The sequence below is a fragment of the Camelus ferus genome, chromosome 6 (genome assembly GCF_009834535.1).
Source record: "Camelus ferus isolate YT-003-E chromosome 6, BCGSAC_Cfer_1.0, whole genome shotgun sequence".
Classification (NCBI taxonomy): Eukaryota; Metazoa; Chordata; class Mammalia; order Artiodactyla; family Camelidae; genus Camelus; species Camelus ferus.
This window is the reverse complement of record NC_045701.1, coordinates 62,372,893-62,395,146: the sequence shown is the minus strand read 5'-3', so window position 1 is coordinate 62,395,146 and position 22,254 is coordinate 62,372,893. Positions and strand designations below refer to the sequence as shown.

At 39.7% G+C, this 22,254-nt stretch overlaps 3 protein-coding genes across 5 annotated transcripts in view; 1 reads left to right on the top strand and 2 right to left on the bottom strand.

The window, feature by feature from the left end:
• The window catches only part of ZBTB25 (zinc finger and BTB domain containing 25), a 41,009-nt gene extending 20,875 nt beyond the window's left edge, over positions 1–20,134 (top strand). The window contains exons 4-5 of one of the 2 annotated variants that reach the window (XM_032482180.1): positions 698–732; positions 19,854–20,134. In XM_032482180.1, the coding sequence (XP_032338071.1) occupies positions 698–732; positions 19,854–19,958 (140 nt within the window). In that variant the 3' untranslated portion in view covers positions 19,959–20,134. Of the gene's footprint in view, positions 1–697; positions 733–4,865; positions 6,014–19,853 lie in introns of those variants that run through there. The other variant, XM_032482179.1, reaches the window with a different exon arrangement.
• Positions 9,302–18,958, bottom strand: AKAP5 (A-kinase anchoring protein 5). The gene is made up of 2 exons (XM_032482181.1): positions 14,220–18,958; positions 9,302–11,656 (listed from the first exon to the last, which is right to left on the bottom strand). The coding sequence occupies exon 2, from the start codon at positions 11,392–11,394 to the stop codon at positions 10,111–10,113; it is 1,284 nt and encodes a 427-aa protein (XP_032338072.1). The 5' UTR covers positions 11,395–11,656; positions 14,220–18,958; the 3' UTR covers positions 9,302–10,110.
• Positions 19,491–22,254, bottom strand: part of MTHFD1 (methylenetetrahydrofolate dehydrogenase, cyclohydrolase and formyltetrahydrofolate synthetase 1) — a 51,562-nt gene continuing 48,798 nt past the window's right edge. For both annotated transcript variants that reach the window (XM_006177756.3, XM_014553281.2), the window contains 2 exons: positions 21,127–21,220; positions 19,491–19,742 (listed from right to left, as the gene is read on the bottom strand). In XM_006177756.3, the coding sequence (XP_006177818.1) occupies positions 21,131–21,220 (90 nt within the window). In that variant the 3' untranslated portion in view covers positions 19,491–19,742; positions 21,127–21,130. The remainder of the gene's footprint in view (positions 19,743–21,126; positions 21,221–22,254) is intronic.

Below are 22,254 nucleotides of genomic sequence, written 5' to 3'. Positions count from 1 at the left end.
ATTGAGGTGAAGAGTTTTCATAATGTAACGTATCTTTGTGTGGTCTTAAACTAAATGTAGCTCTGTGGTATTTTATTATAATTAATTTTTAAATTCCTAAGAGTGAAATCTATAAATTATTATTCTTTGTTGTCCTTCTGTGTTTGTATGATTGGACTTTATGAAAACTGGTGAGATTACACAGTTCTAAGCCTGGATGTCTTAAATACAGGAATTACAAATTGTGATTTTTGTCTTCAAGATCTGGGAGAATCCTTTGTGCTTTAGTGTGTATCTGTGTCTCACTTGATTACTTGGTAGATATTGCTCCTGCAATTGACAGTAACTGTCATCATCAGCTCTTCTGTTTTGTGCCAAATAAAGTCATTTAGTCAGATTAAATCAAGTATCAACTTAAAATACTTTCAAAGAAACTTGGATTTCAAAAACTTGTACAATTTTAAAAAGGCCCTCTGAAGAAATCTTCACAGTACAAGCAACACATAGCAAATACAGGAGACTGAAATCAATACTCTGTTGTACGGTTAAATTCTTCCACCTAATGTATTGTGAGTTTGCTTCAGAAAAATTCTTTCACAAAATTTTGTATCCTCTATTTGAAATGAAAACAGCGAATTTCATATACTTTATCAAGACAAATAAATTAATGTGATGATGATAAAACCTTTTATAAATGAAATGTGTTCTTATTTTACAGAAGTGTCTGGCAAATGTTGTCTTCCTAGTGTTGAGGTAAGTAGTCTCTGTGCCAGGTAACATTTTGGATGTGTGATACAAAAATGCATCTGTGAGCCCAATTCTTACCGGCCATAATCTGTGTTAATAGAATATTGGTGTCCTAATCAACTGTTTCCCAACCACCATCTCAGAAAGAAAGATAATATCTAGTTATGTCCCAGAAGTTTCTAGCCTTGTTCCTTTCTTCCCTATACACTCTCTATGTCCTCCAGTAACATAATCTGTAACAGTGGTTCTCAGCGAGGGCGTGTTGGTCAGGGTTCTCCAGAGAAACAGAACCACAGAGGGTGTGTGTGTGTGTGTGTGTGTGTGTGTGTGTGTCTTAGAGAGAGAGTGACATGCAAATTTGGAGGGCAAGAGGTCCCAAGATCTACAGTTGGCGAGCTGTGGAGACCCAGAGGGGCGCTGATGTAATTCCAGTCCAAACTTTGTAGCTGAGACCCACAAAGGCAGGAAGAGACCAGTGTCCAGGCTAATAGGCAGAAGTTCCCCGTATTCTCAGGAGGATCAGCCTGTTTGTTCTATTCAGGCCTTCAACTAATTGAATGAGGGCCATTCATATGAAAGGGTAATCTACTTTACTTAATCTACTGATTCAGATGTTAATCTCATCCAGAAACATCCTCACAGACACATCCAGAATAGTGTTTGACCAAATATCTGGGTATCCAATGGCCCAGTCAGTTTGACACATAAAGTTAACCATCACACTGGGTGATCCCCCTCACCATGGGGACATTTGGCAGTGTGGAGATGTTTCTGGTTGTCACACCTGGGTGGGAGTAGGGGGAGAAAGTGCTTCTGGCATCTAGTGGGTAGAGAGGCGAGGGGTACAGCTGAACATCTCACAATGCAGAGGATAGCCCCCCACAACACAGAATGATCCAGCCCAAAATGTCAAGAGTGCTGAGTCTAATCCTGGTCTAGAAGCTTAAAATAACCAGATTAAAAAAAGAAAAGAAAAGAAAAGCTTAAAATAAGTTTTCTGATGATTGTCAAGAGCTGAAGGATACAAAAAAACTTTAAGGATTCTTGTCCCAGTCATCTCTGAAGTTAATACTATTCTTAATGGAGTATGAGATGTGTTTTCATTCAGAATTAAATTTCTATTTGTATTATCTTTTATCTTATTTTTTCAAATATAAAAATGTGATTATTAAAATTCATGGATGTATTAAGCAAGAGGACAGTTTTAAACCTATTCATACAATGTTTGAACTAAACAGTTGTGTGTGTCCCTCAGAAGTAGGCTGTGAAATTAAAATGTGATCATACTTTGTGTAAATATTTAATCTGGCCAAAAGGTGGCACCAATGTGCCTTTTAAAAATCTATTTTACATGATGTTCAAATTTGTCATCTGTCACTATTTGTTTAATTCACTATTCGGTACTTACCTACTCTTGGATATTGCTTTACTTTATAGAGTCATGACTATGAGAATTTTCCTAGAATTCCATAATGTATTAGGCACTAAAATATCTTGGCATCCCTCTTTGATCAGGATGTTTCCAATTTACATATATAGCAGTAGATAACTTTAAAACACCACATTTATATCGTGGTTGTTACATTGAGCATTTCTGAGGATTCTTGTAGGTCTTTAACAGTAGGGCCTTGGAATTTTAGTCCCAACACATAAGCTCTTCTAGTCAGGTATCAAACAGTTTTGGTGTTCTGTCTAGTCAAGATAAATCCAGGGACATTTGAGTAAAATACTCCCTTGTTTCTTACCTGTTGTTTCTTTTCTTCACATCCACAACCTGTGAGATGGGCCTGTATACTATTTTCTGGAATTTACTTTCTTTTCAGCTGCAGTTCAACAGCTGACTTTCTCAGCTGGTGTTCTTCATCCCTTTCTTCCCTCACTTTCTTCCAGCCAGTTCCGTTCCCTGAGTAGGCTGAGACCCTCTCCCATAGAGGTCTTGCATACTCCAGTCCTGAGTGAACACAGTCCACCCTCTTTCCCCCCCCCATCATTTCTACCTGCAATCTTATTATTATCCTAGGACTCTGTATCTCCTCACCAGTGCTTCTATGAAATTTATTTTACAGCTGATTAGCCAATTTGGAGAATGAGCCAACTTCCTCTTAGATAAATTCTCTTCTAGTGTGTGTATAATGTTGAAACTTCTTTCACTGAAGAAGTTTGGTGATGTATCAAAATAATGGAAATAAAGTATCTTCCCTTAAACTATTAGAAAACCTTGGTGCCCTTTTATGTCAGAAATCTGAAGGAATAGCAGTGCTCTGGGAGGGCCTCTGCACAACTGAACTGGTCCCTGCTCTCTTGGGAACTGGGGGAGAGGCTCATGCAGGAAGGAATCCTGAGAAGGAGGTCTTCATCGGCTGTAACAGACATTACCTATTGTCTGGTCTAGGTTATTACTGAATTTCAGGAAGATCCATGTTAGGTTTTTGTGGACCAAACAGGCCTTTGAGGAGTGAGATCTTGTGAACTTAGCTTTGCCACATTTTTCTGTAGTGGAAGCCATATGGTACTTAGTCCAAACTAGATGTAGGTAAGTATCTAATTAAAAAAAAATTTTTTTTGATAACTGGCATTTGTACTTAAGTGCCTTATAAAGAGGAAAATCTAAAGAACCTATGGTGGTTTGTTAGAAAAAGGATGTAACATTTGCAAAGATAAGGAGAAAGGTTTCAAAATGCAGATCTAAGATTCCAGGGGAGTGAGTCTCGAAAGTTTTTTTGTTTTGTTTTTTGTTTTTTTTTTTTACTGGACCAGTTCTCATTTGCCAACACTGCCCTTCTTTCACATAGGTGCATGGTCTGTGCTGTGAGCTCAGTGGTTCCTGTTCTCGCTTTACAGCGTTTTAAGTGTGGGAGGAAAGGCATAAAAATGGAGGACTCCTTTTTAAAAATTTTAAACATCTCCTGTTTCACTGTCAACATCATCACAGTTCTGCAGACTTCTCAAACTGGTGGTTATGTTCAGACCCACTACATAGCACCATGCAAATTATGCACAGTTAATGCTAGGGGGCACCACTCACCAAATGCATGCTTCTGGGGTTGGGTTGTGCACTTTCCATAACTGTGCAGGGCAGCCTGCCTGTCCTTATCCCGGTTTCAGTGTTGGGTTTAAGAAGCCTGTATTTTGAATTTCTCTAGCAAGTAGCAATTTTCATTGATGCAGCCAGGAAATTATATTAAAACTAAAAAACAGCTGGTATAAATAGCAATGAAATTAGAATAAGAAAAAAATTAATCCTTCCTAGGAGATACAACTATATGTTTGTCAAAATTTGTAAACTGTGCACGAAAAACGGTGGATTTTACTATACGTAAATTATACCTTGATGGAAAAAAGGTTAAGACCACCCAGATTAATATAGAAGTCTTAAAGCTTAATGACTCATAATGATTATCATTCACTATTAATCCTTTCACAGGTCAGAAAAAAAACACCTCAGGCAGACACTAAGGGTATAAATAAAACCCATAAAACAAAAAAGATAATTCTGAAATTTACTCTGAAATTAGTGAAATTATTGATAAGGCAGTTTGTGGCACATCTGGATAAAAGATCAGAAAGTCAGGTTGACTTTTCACCTGAATTGAGTAGTGGGTGACCAGTTATTTTGGCATTCTGTACATCTCAGCCTTACACAGAGTGCAAGGACAGTTCTAACTAGCCATTCTGATCAGGAGGATGGAAATACTCTGGTTTTGGATGACCTGTTTAAAGGGAAGTGATATTCTAAGTTTTTATGCCTCAGATGGCTATTCCACAGGAATCCCTGCATTGTAATTTATATATGAGGATATTTGACTTGAGCATGCATGCCTGTAGCTGCGTTACTTGTAACTGTACACATCACAGATGTGGTCCAGAGACCCACTTACAGCCACACTGACCAGACCTTCCTGTGACCTGAAGGTCCAGATGTCAAAGTAGGAATCTAGAAATAAAAGGTGTGAGTACACGTGTATAAATGACTGCACCTGCTTTTGTGTCACCCTGTGCTCTCCATCTCCCAAGAGTGCAAAACTGGAAGGCCTGGTTTTTATGGCCACAAGTAAAGCTGTGAAAAGTATAAGAAAAACTTAATCCTTGCTGGGAGTTTTCCAGCCTAGGAGCCATCACCCCATCCTCCTCTCACCTAGGTTTTCTTTAACTGTTCACGGTGCCCCTGCCCAGCTTTGCTGAGGATTTTCTGCGAACATGTAGTGTGCACATGCACGTACACACATACACTCACTCTCTTTCCTAAGCTGGGGAATTGAGCTTCCAGTGATCTCAAGCTTCGGGGGAAAAGAAAGGTATGTACTTCACAAAGAGATTGGGGACTCCAGACTTAAGTGGTAAGGGCAGAATTGCTTGTGAAGACAAGCGTTGCAAAAGGTTATGCATTTTTCTCATAATAGAAAGATGTGATTTAATAAAAAAAAATTTTAATTCTGCAAAATGTGAAATAGTAAATGCTCTCTGTACAGTATGTGTACGTTAATGACATTTTACTTTGGAACGAAGTTAAGTTCTAGGACTTTTAACACAGTATCAACTTTGGTCCCAAGATTTAGAAAGCACACTCTTTCATAGAGCCTAATTATTATCATTGGGCTGTGCTTAAGAAAAAACAGGGCTGTCGATGTTAAGAGCAGAAAATCAATGTCATAGTAAACACAGAACTTTTGAAACACCCAGCTTTTAGCAGGCACCATCTCAATAAGCATTTTCACTTCAAGATTGCTTAGTTATTTGGAAAACCATACGGATTATTAACAATTCCTAGGTTAGTATAATGTGGAAAACGACTAGTGAGAATAGCAAGAGATGATGAAAACAAGTGCACTTCTGCCAAGTTCATAGATGCCATCAAAGTCAGAATTGCCCTTTAGATGCCATTAGTTCATGACATGGAATTCAGGTTCTAGGTGTTTGTGTTTCTCTTTGCTGGAGGTGAGCTCTTTCAGGCATGCCATCGTAAATTCTGTCCAACACAATCAGCAGAGTAGAACTTTTGGTGGCTCTACCTCAGTGGCTTCAGCAGTGTGATCTTTATAGTTTTAGGAAATGAATGTACTATACCAGGTTTCTCTTGAAAGGTTTGGATAAATAAAATAAACGCGAGCCAGTAGAACATTTATTCTGTATTAATAGTCAGTACATTTATTAATTCAGGTTGAATTTCTTTTTCTACAGAGTATTATTTCTTTAATATTTGCATCTGATCCACAGTAATATAGTACTAATTTTAATGAGAAATACAAATTGGAACTTTTGCTTTCATGATAACTCATCCACTTAACATTTTTACAAAGAACTACTATAAATATGTAACATTATGCAGGCCTTTTTCTGCACCTGTTCACAAGTCAGAAGGAATACACTGTTTAACTATTTAGAAGCTGAATACTTTCAAACTGCCCAGTATTTATATGGCCATCGCCCCACACCAGACAAAATTAATCACCGTCTGTTCTCCCACCAGTGTACTCGCGAGGCTGCATCACCTGTGGTTCTTTGCCTTAATGCCTGCCCCAGTTCCAGTTGCTACTGCTCCCTCAGTTGAGCTCTTGGAGGGCAGGGAGCCTGTCCCCTTTATTCAGTATTTGGCATGTGTTACATACCCAATACAAATTGAATAAATTGAATTTAAATTTAAGTAGTTTCCTTCTGTTAAACTTTTGTAACTAAGTAAGGATTACAAAAAACTGTTTTCAAAAACAAACAAAATGTACTGTACATTGAAATTTTGAATTCTTTATAATAAGAAACTCCATGTTACACAGTAAAACATCATAGGAATTTGAACCTAAAGAACTCTAAACCTTAAATGAGGATTTAAAAAAATGCAGAAATGGCAGGCAAAAAGTTCACCCCTGATTATTATTATTAGGTGAAATTAGAAAGTAGACTTTACACATTTGAATAAAGTTGATGTTAAAAAATATTTTCAAACAATGGGATTCTAAGGCCTAACAATTGTGTTAAAAATTCTGCTGTAAACCCCCCCAAATTAATTCTTAACTATAAAAAATAAGGCAACTTGAAGTTAGAAATTTATGGATGAAGTTAACTTTGGATTGCATGCAGAAGCCAGATCTGACTGGTACCCTCTCATAACCATTATCTCTAAAAGCTTTTAGCAAGAAGGCCATTCACACATACTGGTGAAATAACATAATCTCTCAGAAATAAATCAGAGTTTATGACTTCACTAAGTAGTAGACCAATTAAGAGCATCACAAACTTCGTGCTGTCAAATACATTACCTTGAAAGAAAATTATGCAGACAGCTTTTCTGAAGAACTCCATTTGTGCCCCATGCTTATTGTTCTTTGAGGTGGAGGAGGTGGCAGGGAACATAATTTCTCTTTGAAAGTTCTTTTGTTTTCTGCTACCTGTATTTAAATGTTACCAAGGACTATTTCTGTATCCTATTAAGTACTTTGAGAAAATGTTAAGAGAATAGTGCTACATAAAATAGAGGAGGATTTTTATATTCACTAGTTGTAAAGCTAACTGAATAATCCTTGACTCTTAAAAGAGAGAAGATAACATGCTGAAAAACTTAACAAGTATCTGATAAACCAACCTGCCTTGTAAAATTCTGAGTTGAAAAAGAAACTGAATCCCAGCTAATTAATAAATGTTCACTAAAAGCAGCATTTATACCACAGCAAATTTAAATGCAAATTAATGTGGTGTTATTAGGTTGCTTTTAAATGATCACTTTAATATTGTCAAGTGGATGTGAATTGAATAAGAACCTACCTATATTCATTTAATATCTTGCATATAAGGTCAAAGTGCTTAAAATAAATACCATTAAAATGAAAAAAAAAATGAGTGGCTTCTAAGTCATCTGATTCCTAATTATTTCTATAACAACAAAAAAATTTGGATCACCTTAGAATTCACTGCAGTAGAATTCGGCCATGTAGCAGATATAATCAGATTAAGACCAATTTCTGGATTCCTTTTTCAAACTGGAATCCTACTTATTTAATTCACGAGATATTCTCAATAGAAAAGATCAAGGAGAATCCAGTTAAGAATGAATGCAAATAGACTACACATTTCATCACAAAAACAATCAATTATAATACATTCTAAGCAAATATGTATCACACCGCAGTGGGAAAAAAAAATTAGAAACCTAGGACTAGTTAGATAAAATGTTACTTTCTTTTAAAAATTCATTACACATACTTACCTCACATTTGTTTTTAAAACTCCCAAATAAATATGCCTAAACATTTCAAAATATTTTCAGTAACTGGTAAGTGCTGTACTTTTTGCTCATTCATGAGAAATTACTAAAAACTTACAATGCAAGTATATTGGCTTGAGCCATCATTGCAGAAAATGAAGGCAGGATTCTTTAAAACACTGTAAAATGCACCAACTTTAATCAGTTTTTAAAAAATTGTTCACTTTTAAATATGTAGCTGCTGGTAGCTGTCCAAGTCCATTAGCACCACATATAGTGAATTAAAAGGAGTATTTTTAGGAAGGATGACTTAGCAGTCTTTTTAAAAAAAAATGTTTAAAAGTTATAGAATTAAAAGAAACTGATTTCTTGAATCATGTTTTGAAAGATCCAATTTTAAATTGCTAAATTGAAGGATTTGGGTGGGTACCTTGCCCCCTAAGGTTATAAGCATGAAGGTGGGAAAATCTGGGAGAATACTTTTGTATTCTTGAATCTTGCTAATAATATTCATTATTTGGTTCAGTTCCAAAGTCAGATTAGGTTCTTTTGCCAGAGGTCTCAATATGTACTTCAGGAAGAAACAAAGATGTATGGAACAAATTAGCACATACCTTCTATATGCAATCCACACGTAATGGCAAGAAGTCACCAGGTCATTTAAATCATTTAATGTACATTCTTTTCTCCACGAATGTGCAAATACCTTGAGCAAAAACCTTACAACTCAAGTGAAAGCTCTTCATTACTTCATTTGCTTTCAGAGTGACACTGTCACTCAGTTTAGACAGTGGGGAACTATACAATATGAACCCTGACCTGTGAGGTAAGGAAATGTGCTGCAGTATTATGGCCATTTCACACAAGGAAAGACTGAAACAAATACTTTTTCAAAAAAATATGGCAATCACTGAGATCGATTACTTAAATAACAATAAAATGCAAATAAGCCCTTCTTGTTATATTAAGTTCACTTTTTGGTAAAGGATTAGCTGGACTGAAATTACTGATGAAAAAGTTACTTTTCAATATTCAGGTAAAGTGTTTTTTACTGGTGTCTCTCAACCCATAGGCACAATAAAAGAATACTGACATTTAAAATATAATGTTCTTTAGAAATAACTTTTCACTTTCTATTCAGCCATGTACTTTGCTCATTCTTGGCCAAGAATGACTAATATTTTCACTAAATCATTATGATTTCCTAGGATTTCTACTGCCAGGCTGGCTTGGAATCCACACTTTCCTCTTTGAGGAGAGATTGGTGAATAGTCTCTAGAGATGTAATCCTGTAAGATGAATCCTATGTTATCCGTGATAACTTGTTACTTGGGAAGTTTGCCTTCTCCTGGATGGAAGATAATATTCTACTTTTTGTTTTTATTGTTGCTGTTGTTTTTGTTTTTGTTTTTTTTTTTTTTTTGACTTTTCAGCAGATGATCTCATGCATAAATGGATTTACACAGGTCTGTTTGGGGCAGAAGAAAGATGGAGAGGGAAAATGCATTCCCCGTTTCCCCACCTTTGCACTTGGTAATTATTTGCCTGTTTGTAGTAATTTGTGAGTGGCTTTTGTAAGGGACCTGAGCAAGACTAGAATATCACTCATGTTTAACCAAGCAACATATATATATATATATTTTTTTTTTTTTTGGCCTCCAATATTTGGAGGGGGGGGTTAAGACTACTGCCTAGGAGTGTAACAACTATAAATCACACATTTACAAAAATAGCTCACCTTATTCACCATTTTAAACAACATAAAAGTGCACCATAAAAAAAAAAAAAAGGTTGTTGAAAACTGAATGCAATATTCACCTATACACAGATGTATCAAGCAGAACCAGGCTTTATGACATCAGAGGATATTAAAGAGCTTATGGTATACCACAAGTGCTCAATAAATACATCCTCCCTCAAGCACCCTAATCTCCACATGCCATTTTAGCAACTCCCTGGATGTCACCTTGCATTGCACTCTGTACTGACCTCCTCCAATCCAGAAGTGGCTTCATGGCAGTGGTAGGGAGGGTTTCGTAACTTGATTAATTCTTTAGCACTTCTGGGCTGGAATTGTACCTTTAAATTCCACAGATGGTATTTCTCTCATTTGTTACAGAATAAGAAATGCCACAAATATGTAAAATACTTCACCATTAAGCTTTTCTTCCTCCCATGATCTGGAAACTAAATCACTGTAGAAGATTGTTTATTGTATTATCATCAGAGGCCATTTCATTAACCAGCTGTTCTATGGACAACTGGATAGCATTCTTGACAAGAGAAGAAGCTGTTTCTATTAAGAGTGTTTCATATTGTTCTGAAGTTCTACCCTCAAAACCACTATCATTAGCAAAAACCCCTACTTGCTCATTTTCAACTGAAATTAAGAACTGCTTAGGGACATTTTTAGACTTCTGAACATCAAATTCACTGATTTCGGTGTCTGTGATAATAATAGCAATTGGCTCCATTCTTTTGCTTTCTTCTGGTTTGGGTTTTTCTGCTGTGATCTCATTTTCTTTAAAATCTGATTCCTGGCTCAATTCAGTATCTTTTGGCTCACTCTCCTCAGTTACAGTCTCTCTACTTTCATGGTCTTTCCAGTTTGGTCCACTTTCTAGGGTATCATTTCTGGCTCCTTCCACAATTTGTTGATCTGGGAGTGCAGGTGAGGGAGGAACATCAGAAACTACTGGAAGCTGACATTCTGTATCTGGAGTTTCCAGTGGGCTTGCTTGCTGAGGTTGAACGCTTTGTTTTTCCTCAATCGTTTCAATATCTTTTTCAAGGATTAGAGTTCCTGTTTGAATAGCAGAATGCCCCGTATCTAACTCCAGTTCTACCAAAATCACTTTCTCTCCAGAAGTTATGCTGTTGTTCACATTTGATTCACAGACCTCATCACCCTCTTTCTGTGAGACATCTTCCCTTATATCCTGGGTCGACTTGGTCTTTGTTGCCTTGTCATCTGACTGGGTCAGAGTTTTTGTATCCAAACTCTCAGCCTCTGCCTGCATTTTGATGCTGCGGTCTGAGTCTTCTATAATTTTGGAATGCTTCCTTTTCTCCCCTTTTGAGAATTTTATGCAGGGAATCTTGAGTCTGGATTTTGCCTTTTTCTTAGAAGGATCAGCATCCTCAGCATTGATTTCAGGTTGCACCTCAGCCTCAAAGGACTTTTGCTGCTTTGAAGAATCTGACCTTTTCCTGCGTGTTACAAGGCGTTTGATTGAGGCCCAGGCCCCTCCTGGGGGCTGTGGCTGATCAGAAGCTCCTGCTTCTGGGGAGCACTTCCTTGCTGCATCAGCAGTTTCAGAGCCAGCTTTGGGCTTCATTGCTTTGGCTGCTTTCTTTCTTCTCTTGAAGCAAAGCATTGATGCTTTTTCCTCCTGCCTCTCCTCCTGAGGACTAACTTCTGCCAATCTCTTCTCATCCTTGTTTTCTACTTGAATTTCAGAAACTGTGGTCTCCATTCTTACATTACACCTTTTCTTTAGAAAAGTATATGTTCTCTTCCTTAGCAGACTTTTATGATAAAAAAGTGGGCAAAAATATCATACTGAGTAAAATTTCTTCCAGGTGTATTCACTCCTTTCGTCCTACTCCATACAGTTGTTTTAGGTGGTTTCTCCAGTTACACAAATACTTAGATTCTCTATTACTTGTAATTTCTCTCTTTAATATCTTCATGAAAGCCCTTTACTGGATAGATTTTTGTTTTATTTACGGATCAACCTGACAAGAGAAAAGAGAGTGGTATTTTATTTCACCATCAGCCTATTGTTTTCTATAAAGACTATTTCAGTTGATTGTATAGATTCTGCCAAGCATGTTTCCCTTATAATAACTTACTAAAATGACTGGAGAGTAAAACTTGGGGTTTACTTTTGCCCTATCAGAAATATTTCAGCATGAATTTAGTTTGTTCTTCTCTTTGTTAAAACTTCATTTTGGATTACTCTGCAAATCTGATATTATTTCATCAGTTCTGTAGTTGTGCTGTCTTTATGAATTGTTTATGATTCTGAATTGCAAGTTAACAAACAAAAACCACCACCATCCACAAGAAAAAACAACGAAGGGCAGAGTGGTGAGCAAGCTAGTGTAATTTTTATTACGTGTAATAAACAGTTTTGAAGCTTGCAAAGGGTCCTAGAGATTATTCGAGAGTATTCAAGTCCTGCCAGATGAAGAAATTGAGCTCCGGAGTGGGCAGCTGGCATGCTGAAAGCCATACAGTTAGATGAGGTCATAGCCAGAGTTAGAACTGAAGACTTTGACTCTCTGATGTTCTTTCCGTTATACCATAAGGTTTCTGTTCTAAAAATGTGTGTTTCATGAAGGAGGTGCTACTTTTCATACATGCTCTTGGGAAATTTAACATTACTGTCCTTCTCCACTGTTAAATTTGTTTGTATAATTTTGACATTTTTTCCTAAGTAGCTGCTGTTCAAATGTTTTCCATAATGAGCACATAGTTGAAGGTCAGAGTGAGTGATAATAACAGCTGACATTTATTGAGCTATTCCTGTGTATTAGGAATTGCTAAGCACTTTTACATACGTCTCTAATCCTCCCACAACATTACAAAGTGAGTAGGTGGTGGTATCACATCTACAGATGAAGAAATCGAGGCCTAGAGAGGTTAAGCGATTTGCCCGAGATTACATAGCTAGTAGATAACTGAGCTCAGATTCGACCCAAGATTGCTTGTTTCTGAAGCCTGTCCCCTGAAATTGGGAGTTTCATCAGAAAAATGAATTGTTTGGAGATGCCAATCTGCACTAGATCCACTAGTCAAAAAATTTAAAAATTGTTTAATGGTCATGTGACCATAATACAGCCCAGCAACTTATAACTGAACCAAACCTGAACGGGGAGTTCTTGCTGTTTTAAAATCAAGCTTTCAAACTCTTTATATTTTCTTGGTTCTTGATCTAATTTGAAAGCCAAAAATAAATTGATAAGCTATGCAATTGGCAAACTGATTAGTTATATATATAAATATAAAGGTATATTTTAAAATTAATCCACAAAATGGTATGATAGTATCAATGGTGATCACCTAACAAAAATCCTATGAATTTTAGTTGATGGATGTCCTAAAATAAAGAGACTCTTTATACTGTTTTTATGTAAATCTTTCACTATTGAAGGTTTATTTGGGTAGCTCTTGATTCTATGAACTACAGAAGGAAAATCAGTTTATGATCTAAGTAAATATTTCCTTAAGCTGGGTGTTACATATACTCCATGCCTCTGGCATAAAAACAAAATCATCCTAGAACAATGATGGAACTAAAATATGCACATTTTACAGTGTCCCTCCTCATGAGATTCTTCCGTAAGCATTGGAACCACGGGTGATTATAGCTCTCTTTAAGTCTCCCCACCTCTTGTAAGTTCTCAGCGCCTGAGAGTTTTTATTAACCAGAGGATGCATGACTGATAGCAATATTGAAATTAGATCATGTTTAGGAACATATCATTTGAAACCAGCCTGGATGGCCCACAGACAACTGCTTGAGAAGCTCACTTGAATGTGTATCACGATGCAGAAATAAAACATACCCAAACAAAACCTACACTGAAATGGGGAAAATGCAGTCTGCAGACATTAAAACTTTGCAGAACATTAGACCGCAAATGATTAGTCCTTAACCTGCACCGGTAGTTTTATCGCCTCAGAATCTTAAAGCCTCGGTAGTAATTTCCTGATAGAATCGCAAGTCTACTGCCACAGAAAATACCCCTTCCCCTTCTCCCGTGAACAGAGGAGCACGGAGGCAAAGAGCAGCCACTTCCCGAGGAAAGCAGTGACACTCTCCCTGCGCCAGGTGTGGACCACGAATTTTCTTCCCGGAGGAAGGCGTCTGCCCTCCCTCTCGATGCGCCTTATGGCAGGAGCTGGAGCGCAGGGTAAAGTAACTCAAAAAGGAAAGTGCTGGGGCGTGGAACAGACAACCCAGCTTCAAGCTATCTGCACAATTACCACGACCAAGAACCCCAAACACATTTCTCTCCAAAAGGGCAAAGGAGGAAAAAAAACGACCAGCAACCCATGCTCCTAGACTCGCTGTAACGCGGAGAGGGTAGGTGGGCACAGCTGATGAGAGTCGCGCTGGCTGGAGAGTCCTGCAGGCAAACGACCTTCCCAGTTCTTACCCCGGCCACGTCGAGGGGCCCGGATTCCCGGTGTCCAGCGGGCACCTCCCGCCCACTCCACCGGCAGGCGGTCAGCGGACCGGACACCCGCCCGCACCCTCTTCCCCGCAACCTCCTCGTCCTCTTCACTTACCGAAGGCGCCGGGGTCCCTGGCCGACGCTGGGGTCACGGGGGCGTTCGCGGGGCCGGGCGCCTGGGCAGGCGGGAAGCCACTGTCGCACCCGGAGCGAGCCGCCCTCTGCAGAGGGACCGCAGCCCGGAGGCGCCCCCTCCCCAGAGCGCGGGGACCGACAGTCGGCGGCACCAATGCGCGCGGAGCGGGCGGGCGCGGGGCGGGGCCCGGGCTGGGGGCGGCGGGCGGGGCGTGGGGGAGGCAGGAGGGCCACCTGCGAAGCAGTTCGCCCAGCCGCGGGGGAGCAGACCTTCGCGCTCCCAGCCGTGCGACCACATCCTGGAAAGGGCCGAGGGCCACGGAGAGAGCCAGAGACACAGAGAAAGCCGGCAGATGGGGAGGGGACCAGGGTCGCAAGCCTCCCATTTTCTCAGACGCAAAGCAGCAAAATCCAGTTTTAAATTATAGGTACTCCCATTTTAAATCCCCTCATTGAATATTTAAAGTCACAGCAGATATCACACTTTAAACGTAGGCTTCAAAACTATGCAGAGTGCATCTCGTTTGGAGAGAAAATTTCATATATGAATTGGGAAAAAAAATTTTTTCCCCAGGAGTGGGTTTGGGTGTAATGAGGTTATCAAGATTCGTTGCCAAAGGCTCTCAGAGGCCCAAGATACAGACCTCTGTGTCCCTAAGTATCTAGCAGGCAGGTAGAGATGATGCAGTCTGTGTGCCATTAAGGTCAGCAGAACAGAGGAGCCCAGCCCCTTCCATTCCTTATACCTTATGTATTTCCAAGAATAAGGAGCTTACAAGTTATCCGTGCTTCCCTTTCTGATATTCCTAGGTGCCTGCTTAACCTTGTCCCTCTCAGTTAAGTAGGGTTGAGGGATGGAGAACAGAAGCCTTTCCTCACAATTCCAGTCTTGATCAGAGCAAAGGGTGCAAGACAATATCTTCCCTCCTGCCTGACTGGCTAGGCTGTATATTTTCATACATTTTGAATCTTTATCTAAACAAGTTCGTAACCATAGTGAAAAGCACCATAAGCATTTATTTGTACACATAATCCATTGTGTACAATGCATTAACACCAATAAAAGTTGTTGCATTGAGAGTTTAGAGTGATTTGCTTTGGGTTTAATATTACCTACAAAAGGGCATTCCCAGGAGCTCCAGCAGTGAGGTCCTGCAAGAGGAGTTCCTGCCTCCTCCTCTGGCCCCTTCCAGGCACACAACCCAGATGAAGAAGCTATTAAAGTGGAGGGAAGAACTACTGAAAAGCAGTTGTACTTATCTCTTTTCTTCAATAGGATCATGATCTTTGAGAGAGTAAACTTCAGTTACCCATTTTTCAGTGTTTTTCCAGGAATATATTTTACCATATAGAATATATTCTATAGATTCCACTGAGACTTATTAAGGAAAGAACTATTGAGACACAATAGCAAAGCTGAGTCTAAGCTGTCAACATCTTAGAGACAAGAGCTGCAAAACAGGAATATCCGTAAGCATCTAATTTATAGTAGTTGTAATTAAGAATTCAGTTTATCTTTGTTCATTCAGCAAACCCTAGTCTGTAAAGACGTCCTTTATATCCCTAGATGGGGTACTAACCCTGCTTACTGCCAGTTTTGAACTTTAAACAAACTAAAAGAAATCCATGCCACTCATAACCAACTGAGATACTACTACTTATTGAGATCCAAGTTTTCTCAAACCTAGCAGACCTCGGAGTATGCAACAATTTCAGGCAAAAATAAGATGAGCTTATCTAGATGAAGACGAGGTAGAACAGCTATCTTACTAGGAATAATTGGAAATGAAATAAGGGACAGGTTAAAACAATAAAGGCCATCTTAATGACTTACAGATCTTATTCCACTTACTTGAAAAAAAAAAGACTAATGAAAGGGAACTGAAGGGTGGTTCGAGGTAGGAGGTGAATTGACTTTGTATTTGAAGGGCAGATTTCTTTAAGGTACATTACATATAACTCATCCCCAACCTCCAACACACACAGAGTGGAGAACTATAAATAAAATAATGCACTATGGTTTTTCTTTAGGATATAACTAGAACCTGACACCATATCTGAATTTTAAAAATGTATCCAGTATCTCATACGTGAAAGAAACCTGTCATCCCTGAACTCACTTAAGTGACAGTTAGTAAGCTATTACCCATATCATTGTCTGCAACTTCATGAGTAGCTTTTCATTATATAATGAGAAACAGGCTCTAAATATATCTCCAATCTGATGAGAAATTATCCTACCTACAGCTTATCTTGTTAACATCATCAGATACAATGTGCCAATAAAATAGCTTATTTATCTGACCTCTACTGCTTCATAACATTTATCCCATCCTGGTCCCTATCCACCCACAGCCTGGGCCGGTATCTACCAAAAAATGTTTTATAACTCTGTGATAATCATTCTTACATTTTAGAGACCTGCTGGGAATAAGCCCTCCACTCCCCCATTCCTGGTTCGCCATTAAATGAACCTGTGGCTCATTTTCTGCTGGTTTGATCTGTTCCTGGGCACGATCAGGGTTGCACCAGCCAACACAAACTCAACTGTAATTCTGTTGTAATCTGCTTTACTTGACAGCACCCATATGCTGCCTTGTCTTTGAATTGAGAGTATGTATACATTTTCAATGCACAGCAACAGCCTCCGAGGTACAGATCAGAGAAGGTGCAGTCTGTGTAATAGTAATATTATGAATATGGGGAGGGAAGCCATTAGCAGCCCAGATAAGGGTCAGAGTAGGGACAGGGAGGCAGTGACCTTGAAGGACTCCTAGCCCCAAGGTAAAGGCCCCAGACCACCTCTGGCTACACACACTATGTATCCCCAGCATTCATGCTCCCATAGGTCTTGAATTCAGGTCTTCAGTCAGCCTGCACGTATTTCTTGTTCTTTATGCTTTCTCTTTCATCACACCTCTTTTTTTTTTTTAAATCACAGATTGAAGACCCAATTCCACAAAACCCGTATCATCAATAACTGTTCACTCGCCTTCCTAACTTCTTTATTTCTTGTCTCTGCTTCTTCCACAATTTCATCAACCCTTTCTGCCTGTCACAAATAGGATGTCTGTTTCTGTACAACCTGGCAGGGGCTGCCTGCTACAAAGGGCTCTGAAGGCACAATGATGTTAAAGAGTACAGGCTTTGGAGTCAGATGACCTTAACAAGTGCACTTGGCAGAGAGTAGCAGTGTAATTGTGAAGTGCTTTTCTGTACAACAGAGACACATAATTTGCCTATGTGTTCTATTATCATTTATCTCTACATATCTCCAACCAAAGGTCAGCTCCCATTCTGAAGCTAGAGGTCACTCTGCACAAATTTGTTAGGAATTTATCCTATAGATGCTTCTACACAAGTTGCAAAGATACATATGATATGAGAATATTCACTAGGACATTATTTGTAACAGTAAAAACCACGAAACAAGTGTCTATCAAAAGGACTATTTAAACACTTCACAGCCATAAGAAACAAGATGTATCCCAAACTGCTGATGGAGTAAGAACTCCAAGGTATACTGCCAAGTGGAAAAGGCAAATTGTACCATTTGGATTTTTACTGAAGGCATATTTCACTTCTACTTAGGGAAATTCTTGCATTAGTGATGGTCCCTTCACTCCAAGCAATACCTGGTAAAAACAATTTGACTTATTTATTGTATTAGGGCTTTGTTTATAATCTTTGCCTTATTAAACCTCCACACATCTCTCCCACCAATTCAGTTCACTATTTCTGTCAACATGAAAGATTTAAACCCACATGGCTTTTGGTGATATAAGGAGGCCTAAATTGTTTAGATGATCTTTAAGTCACCACGTCTGACAATAGACTGCTTTCTTCCTGTTTACAAACTGAATTCCCAGCAAGTCCCATTCCAGATGTTTTACAGGACATTTTAAAGCACACCAGAAACAGTGAACTCTGCAGGGTCCAAACAATGCTTTGTAACAGGAACATCACTGAGTGTGTACAGTGTGTAGAATGTGCCAGGTGGTGTTCAAAGCGTAGTGGAGCTGGGCTTTGCGCTCAGGAACCCTTTGCCCCATGCCCTCAAAAGCACTGCCATCACTCCTTAGACTGGAAAACTGACCATATTACAACACTAGTGTTTACCTGGGGGATTAAAAATAGTAAAACCAAGGGCACCAGGAAAAATACCACTCTGCCAATGCCAGCAGTGTTTAGCATGGGCACTGGGGGATGCAACATCTGGAAGGATCCACTGCAAGAAGAAAAAGGGGAAAAGGGAGGAAAAGTGGGATAAGAACAGAGATAGAAGATAAATAACAAGAAGGGAAGGGAAAACATTTGAGGGAAATAAAACATTCTGTAGGGAGGGGTAGAGCTCAGGCACATGGTAGAAGCTCAGTAAATACTTGCTGAACCAACAAGGAAGAAGAGCTACCCTGCGGTTAATGCAATATGACCATCCTTCCTAAAATGAAGAATGAATGGTACTAGGGGCACAGGCAGGGTACAGCTCAGTGGTAGAGCCCATGCTTAGCATGCATGAGGTCCTGGGTTCAATCCCCAGTACTGCCACTTAAATAAAAAAAAAAAAGAATGTCTAGTTCTGTGAAAAATGTCGTGAGTATATTCTAAGGGATTGCACTGGATCTGTGGATTGCTTTGGGTAGTATGGCCATTTTGATAATGTGGATTCTTCCAATCTAAGAGCACAAGATATCTTTCCATTTCTTTGTATCGTCTTCAATTTCCTTCATCAGTGTTTTAGTTTTCAGGGTATAGGTAACCTCCTTGGCTAGGTTTATTTCTGGGTATTTTGTTGTTTTTGATGCAATGGAAATGTTTATGCCAGTTATAAAACTCTGGTTTTTGAAGTGCCAAAAAAAAAAAAAGTGAATGAAGGGCCACAAATGGCAAAATATCCCCCAAAAAAGAATGGTGCTAAGGCTGTGACAGAAATGAGAATTCTAAGGAAGTTCAGGACAAAAACCTGTATAAGCGATACTTTCTCAGGGTGAAAAAAAAATGGAACAATATAGAAAAGTGCATGATAAAAAGGCACATCCTCCATACTCTGCTTCTCCCTCAACCGTCTCAGGAGGTTTCTTTATTACACAAGTGTGTGCTGTTTCCCCTCTAAACACAACAGCATCATAAAGTACACACTGCAGCTTGCTTCTTCAGTCCCAGGGCCTGCCCGGCAAACGGGGTCCCATGGGACAGCAGAGAGCCGGCAGCACAGTCTGTTAATGCTGCCATTTATATTTGAACACTGAGATTAACTGCAAAATTATTTACTTTTATTCTATGAGTTCAGTAAAGTAATTAGACATGAGCATGATTTATGCTAATTGATACATGAGGATGGGAATTAAGGCTGAAGAAAGGCTTCTGGGGGAAACTCCCACTGCTTATTTCAGAAGGTCTTTGGGGCAGGGACTGACTTCTCTCGACTTCCCCACACTTCCTGACAGGAGGCCTGAATAAACACTGACCACATTTTCAAAGTAGCTTCTTGAAGATGGACAATCTGGAAGGAAAAGAAACAAGAAAGCGCTGAAGTATTTCCTCTACCCTCCCTCACCGCACCATCACCCTCTCGCACCGCCAGAGCTGTTAACGTTCATATCCTTCCCCACAGCTGACTCTCCTAGGGTCTGTCCACAGACTTGAAAACAAGGAACGGCATTTACGTCATGGCCGTGTGACTACTGTTCAACGCCAGTCCAAGCATGAGCCAGGATGACATCTCCAACGTCACAGACACCCTCCTGCAGAACAGCGTTCCCCCAGCATCAGCACGAGGTCTCTCTTCTTTGGAAGCAGAGATGCTTCTGGGGGCAACCGTCCTTACAGTTTCCTAATTGATGACTGCAGTTTGCCTCCATCTGGACCCTTACTTTATTAAACCATGTGAGAGCTTTTGTTTTGCATCATTACCCTTGACTTCGTCGCCCTCTCTAGGCCTTTTAAATTCCTCCTTCCTCCTGATGGATTTATAATTCTGGGTCACCTGCAGTTGTCAGGACTCCCCTTCAGTACTGTCCAGATCAGGATTTGGTGTCCTGAAAACCATGTCTTCCTTTTTCTTGGTTTAGTCCTCACTTTGCTGGAGTACACTGCTAGCTCCCTTCCCAGGAAGAGATGTGGGGGTGGCAAACCTATACATATGTGAAAACCTCTGGATAGACTCGGTGGGGTGTACGTACAAGCGGAAGGTCACCTTTCCCTGTAGACCTGGAGGGCGTTTCTCCATCGTCTAAAAGCCTCTTACTGCTGATAAGAGGACAGCGGTTCAGTCTAGTTCTTTTTTTTTTTTTCCATAGGTTAGCCATTTTTTCTCCTCTGGAGAAGGATTTTTAGGATTTTCATCTTTGATGTTTCTGAAATTTCACCTGAGTGTATCCAGGGGTGGCTCATTCATTGTGATGAGTGGTGGGGGCCCTTCACTTAAGGCCCCACGAATTCCTGGACCGATCCTGCTTCCTTTCTCTTTCCTACGTTCCGGGGCATTCACTCACTCTCTCCTGCTAACCATCTATTCAGAGTATACAGACCTTCAGCTGCTCCTGCCCTCCAATGTGCTATCAGCTCAAAGCCCAGGGCTTCCTCGGGTCCCCAGAGGAGGTCTAACCTCCACTGCAGCCCCTCCGTAGTTCATTCAGATGGCAGCTATCTCTCCTATACTGCCAACCTGTGACGAGCTGTGTTCTTCTTCCAAAAATGTATTGAAATATAAATGTTTCATTCACTGGTTACTGCCAGCTCTTATTATAGTCCCCCACCCTGCAGTGATGTCTGGAAAGAAATCTTTTGAAAGCATTAGAACTTGCATTTTCATAGCTTTGGAGTCCTATAATTCACAAATATGCCTCATAAGGAAAAAAGCAAAACTTTCACCAGTAACAACTTACCCATTTAGAACAGCCCATTCACCTGCTCAGTTTCAGGGTCCAAATCAATATCATAGAAACAGGGCCGGGTAGGGAGTCCAGGCATGGTGCTCATCTAGGTGTGAAATACCATTAAAAACAAACTGAATGTGATCTATTTGCACCTTCCCTTCAGATAGAAAGCCCAAGGCACAAAGATAAAATATTATTTTACACTTGTCCATAAAGTGGCACTCTTCATTTTACACATTAAAAATCAAGTCACTGATCCTGCTACGATCTCAGCAGGAATCCCTCAGGTCCTCCTGCAAACCAAATGCCAGACTTCACCAAAGTCCCCCATACCAACAGTTGCAACAAGAGGTAGAGGAGATGCATCCACCTTCATCCCACAATGGCAGGTGCCATGGAGGCTGAGGGGTCAGTTGTTTACCTCCTCAGTTCTCAAGTCACAAAATAAAAAGGAGATGCATGGCTTGTCTGCTGTTTCATTTTATTCTAAGGAGTCTTGTGCAGATACTGCTATTATTTTTGCTTCAGCAGCACATTAGGAATCAGTATCAATTAACTTGGGCTAAGCTAAGACATTTCTGTACATAATCTACATGGTTTCACAATCACCATTTTTACTGGTCCCTTTGGCCTTCTGAACCTGAACCTGCAATGCTTACGGATTTTATTTGCACTTGCTTCTTTTTCTGAAGACAGGTATCTACTTAGATGTAAGTCTGTAAGGCTTGTAAGTGGAAACTCGGTATATTTTAATCTGTAACAATGTCCTTTATGATGAATACACAAATTCCAAATCAGATCTAGACAGGAGAAGAGTTTAAGCTGAACTTCTACCACTTAACTGTAAAAATGACGTAGAAAAGGATCAGTCACCTTCTGTAACACAAAACACCTAGGCTTTAGAAAACCTGATCCTGACATCTGCGTGCCAGTCAAGGAGGGAACTGACATCGGTCTCTAGTCTCAAATTCTATTAGAAATAAACAACTGCTGAACATGGGGACAAGTAGGAAAAAGGAAGGGAATGGTCCTCAGACCTAACAGAAAAGCCTGAAGATGACATTACAGAGATAAAGGACATGTGCCCATCGACGTAGACACGCATGTGTGTGTTGGCAGAAAGCTCTGAAGATGATC

What these genes read in the sequence shown, in the direction of transcription:
- AKAP5 (XM_032482181.1), bottom strand. Translation starts at nt 11,394, where the DNA reads ATGGAGACCACAGTTTCTGAAATTCAAGTAGAAAACAAGGATGAGAAG.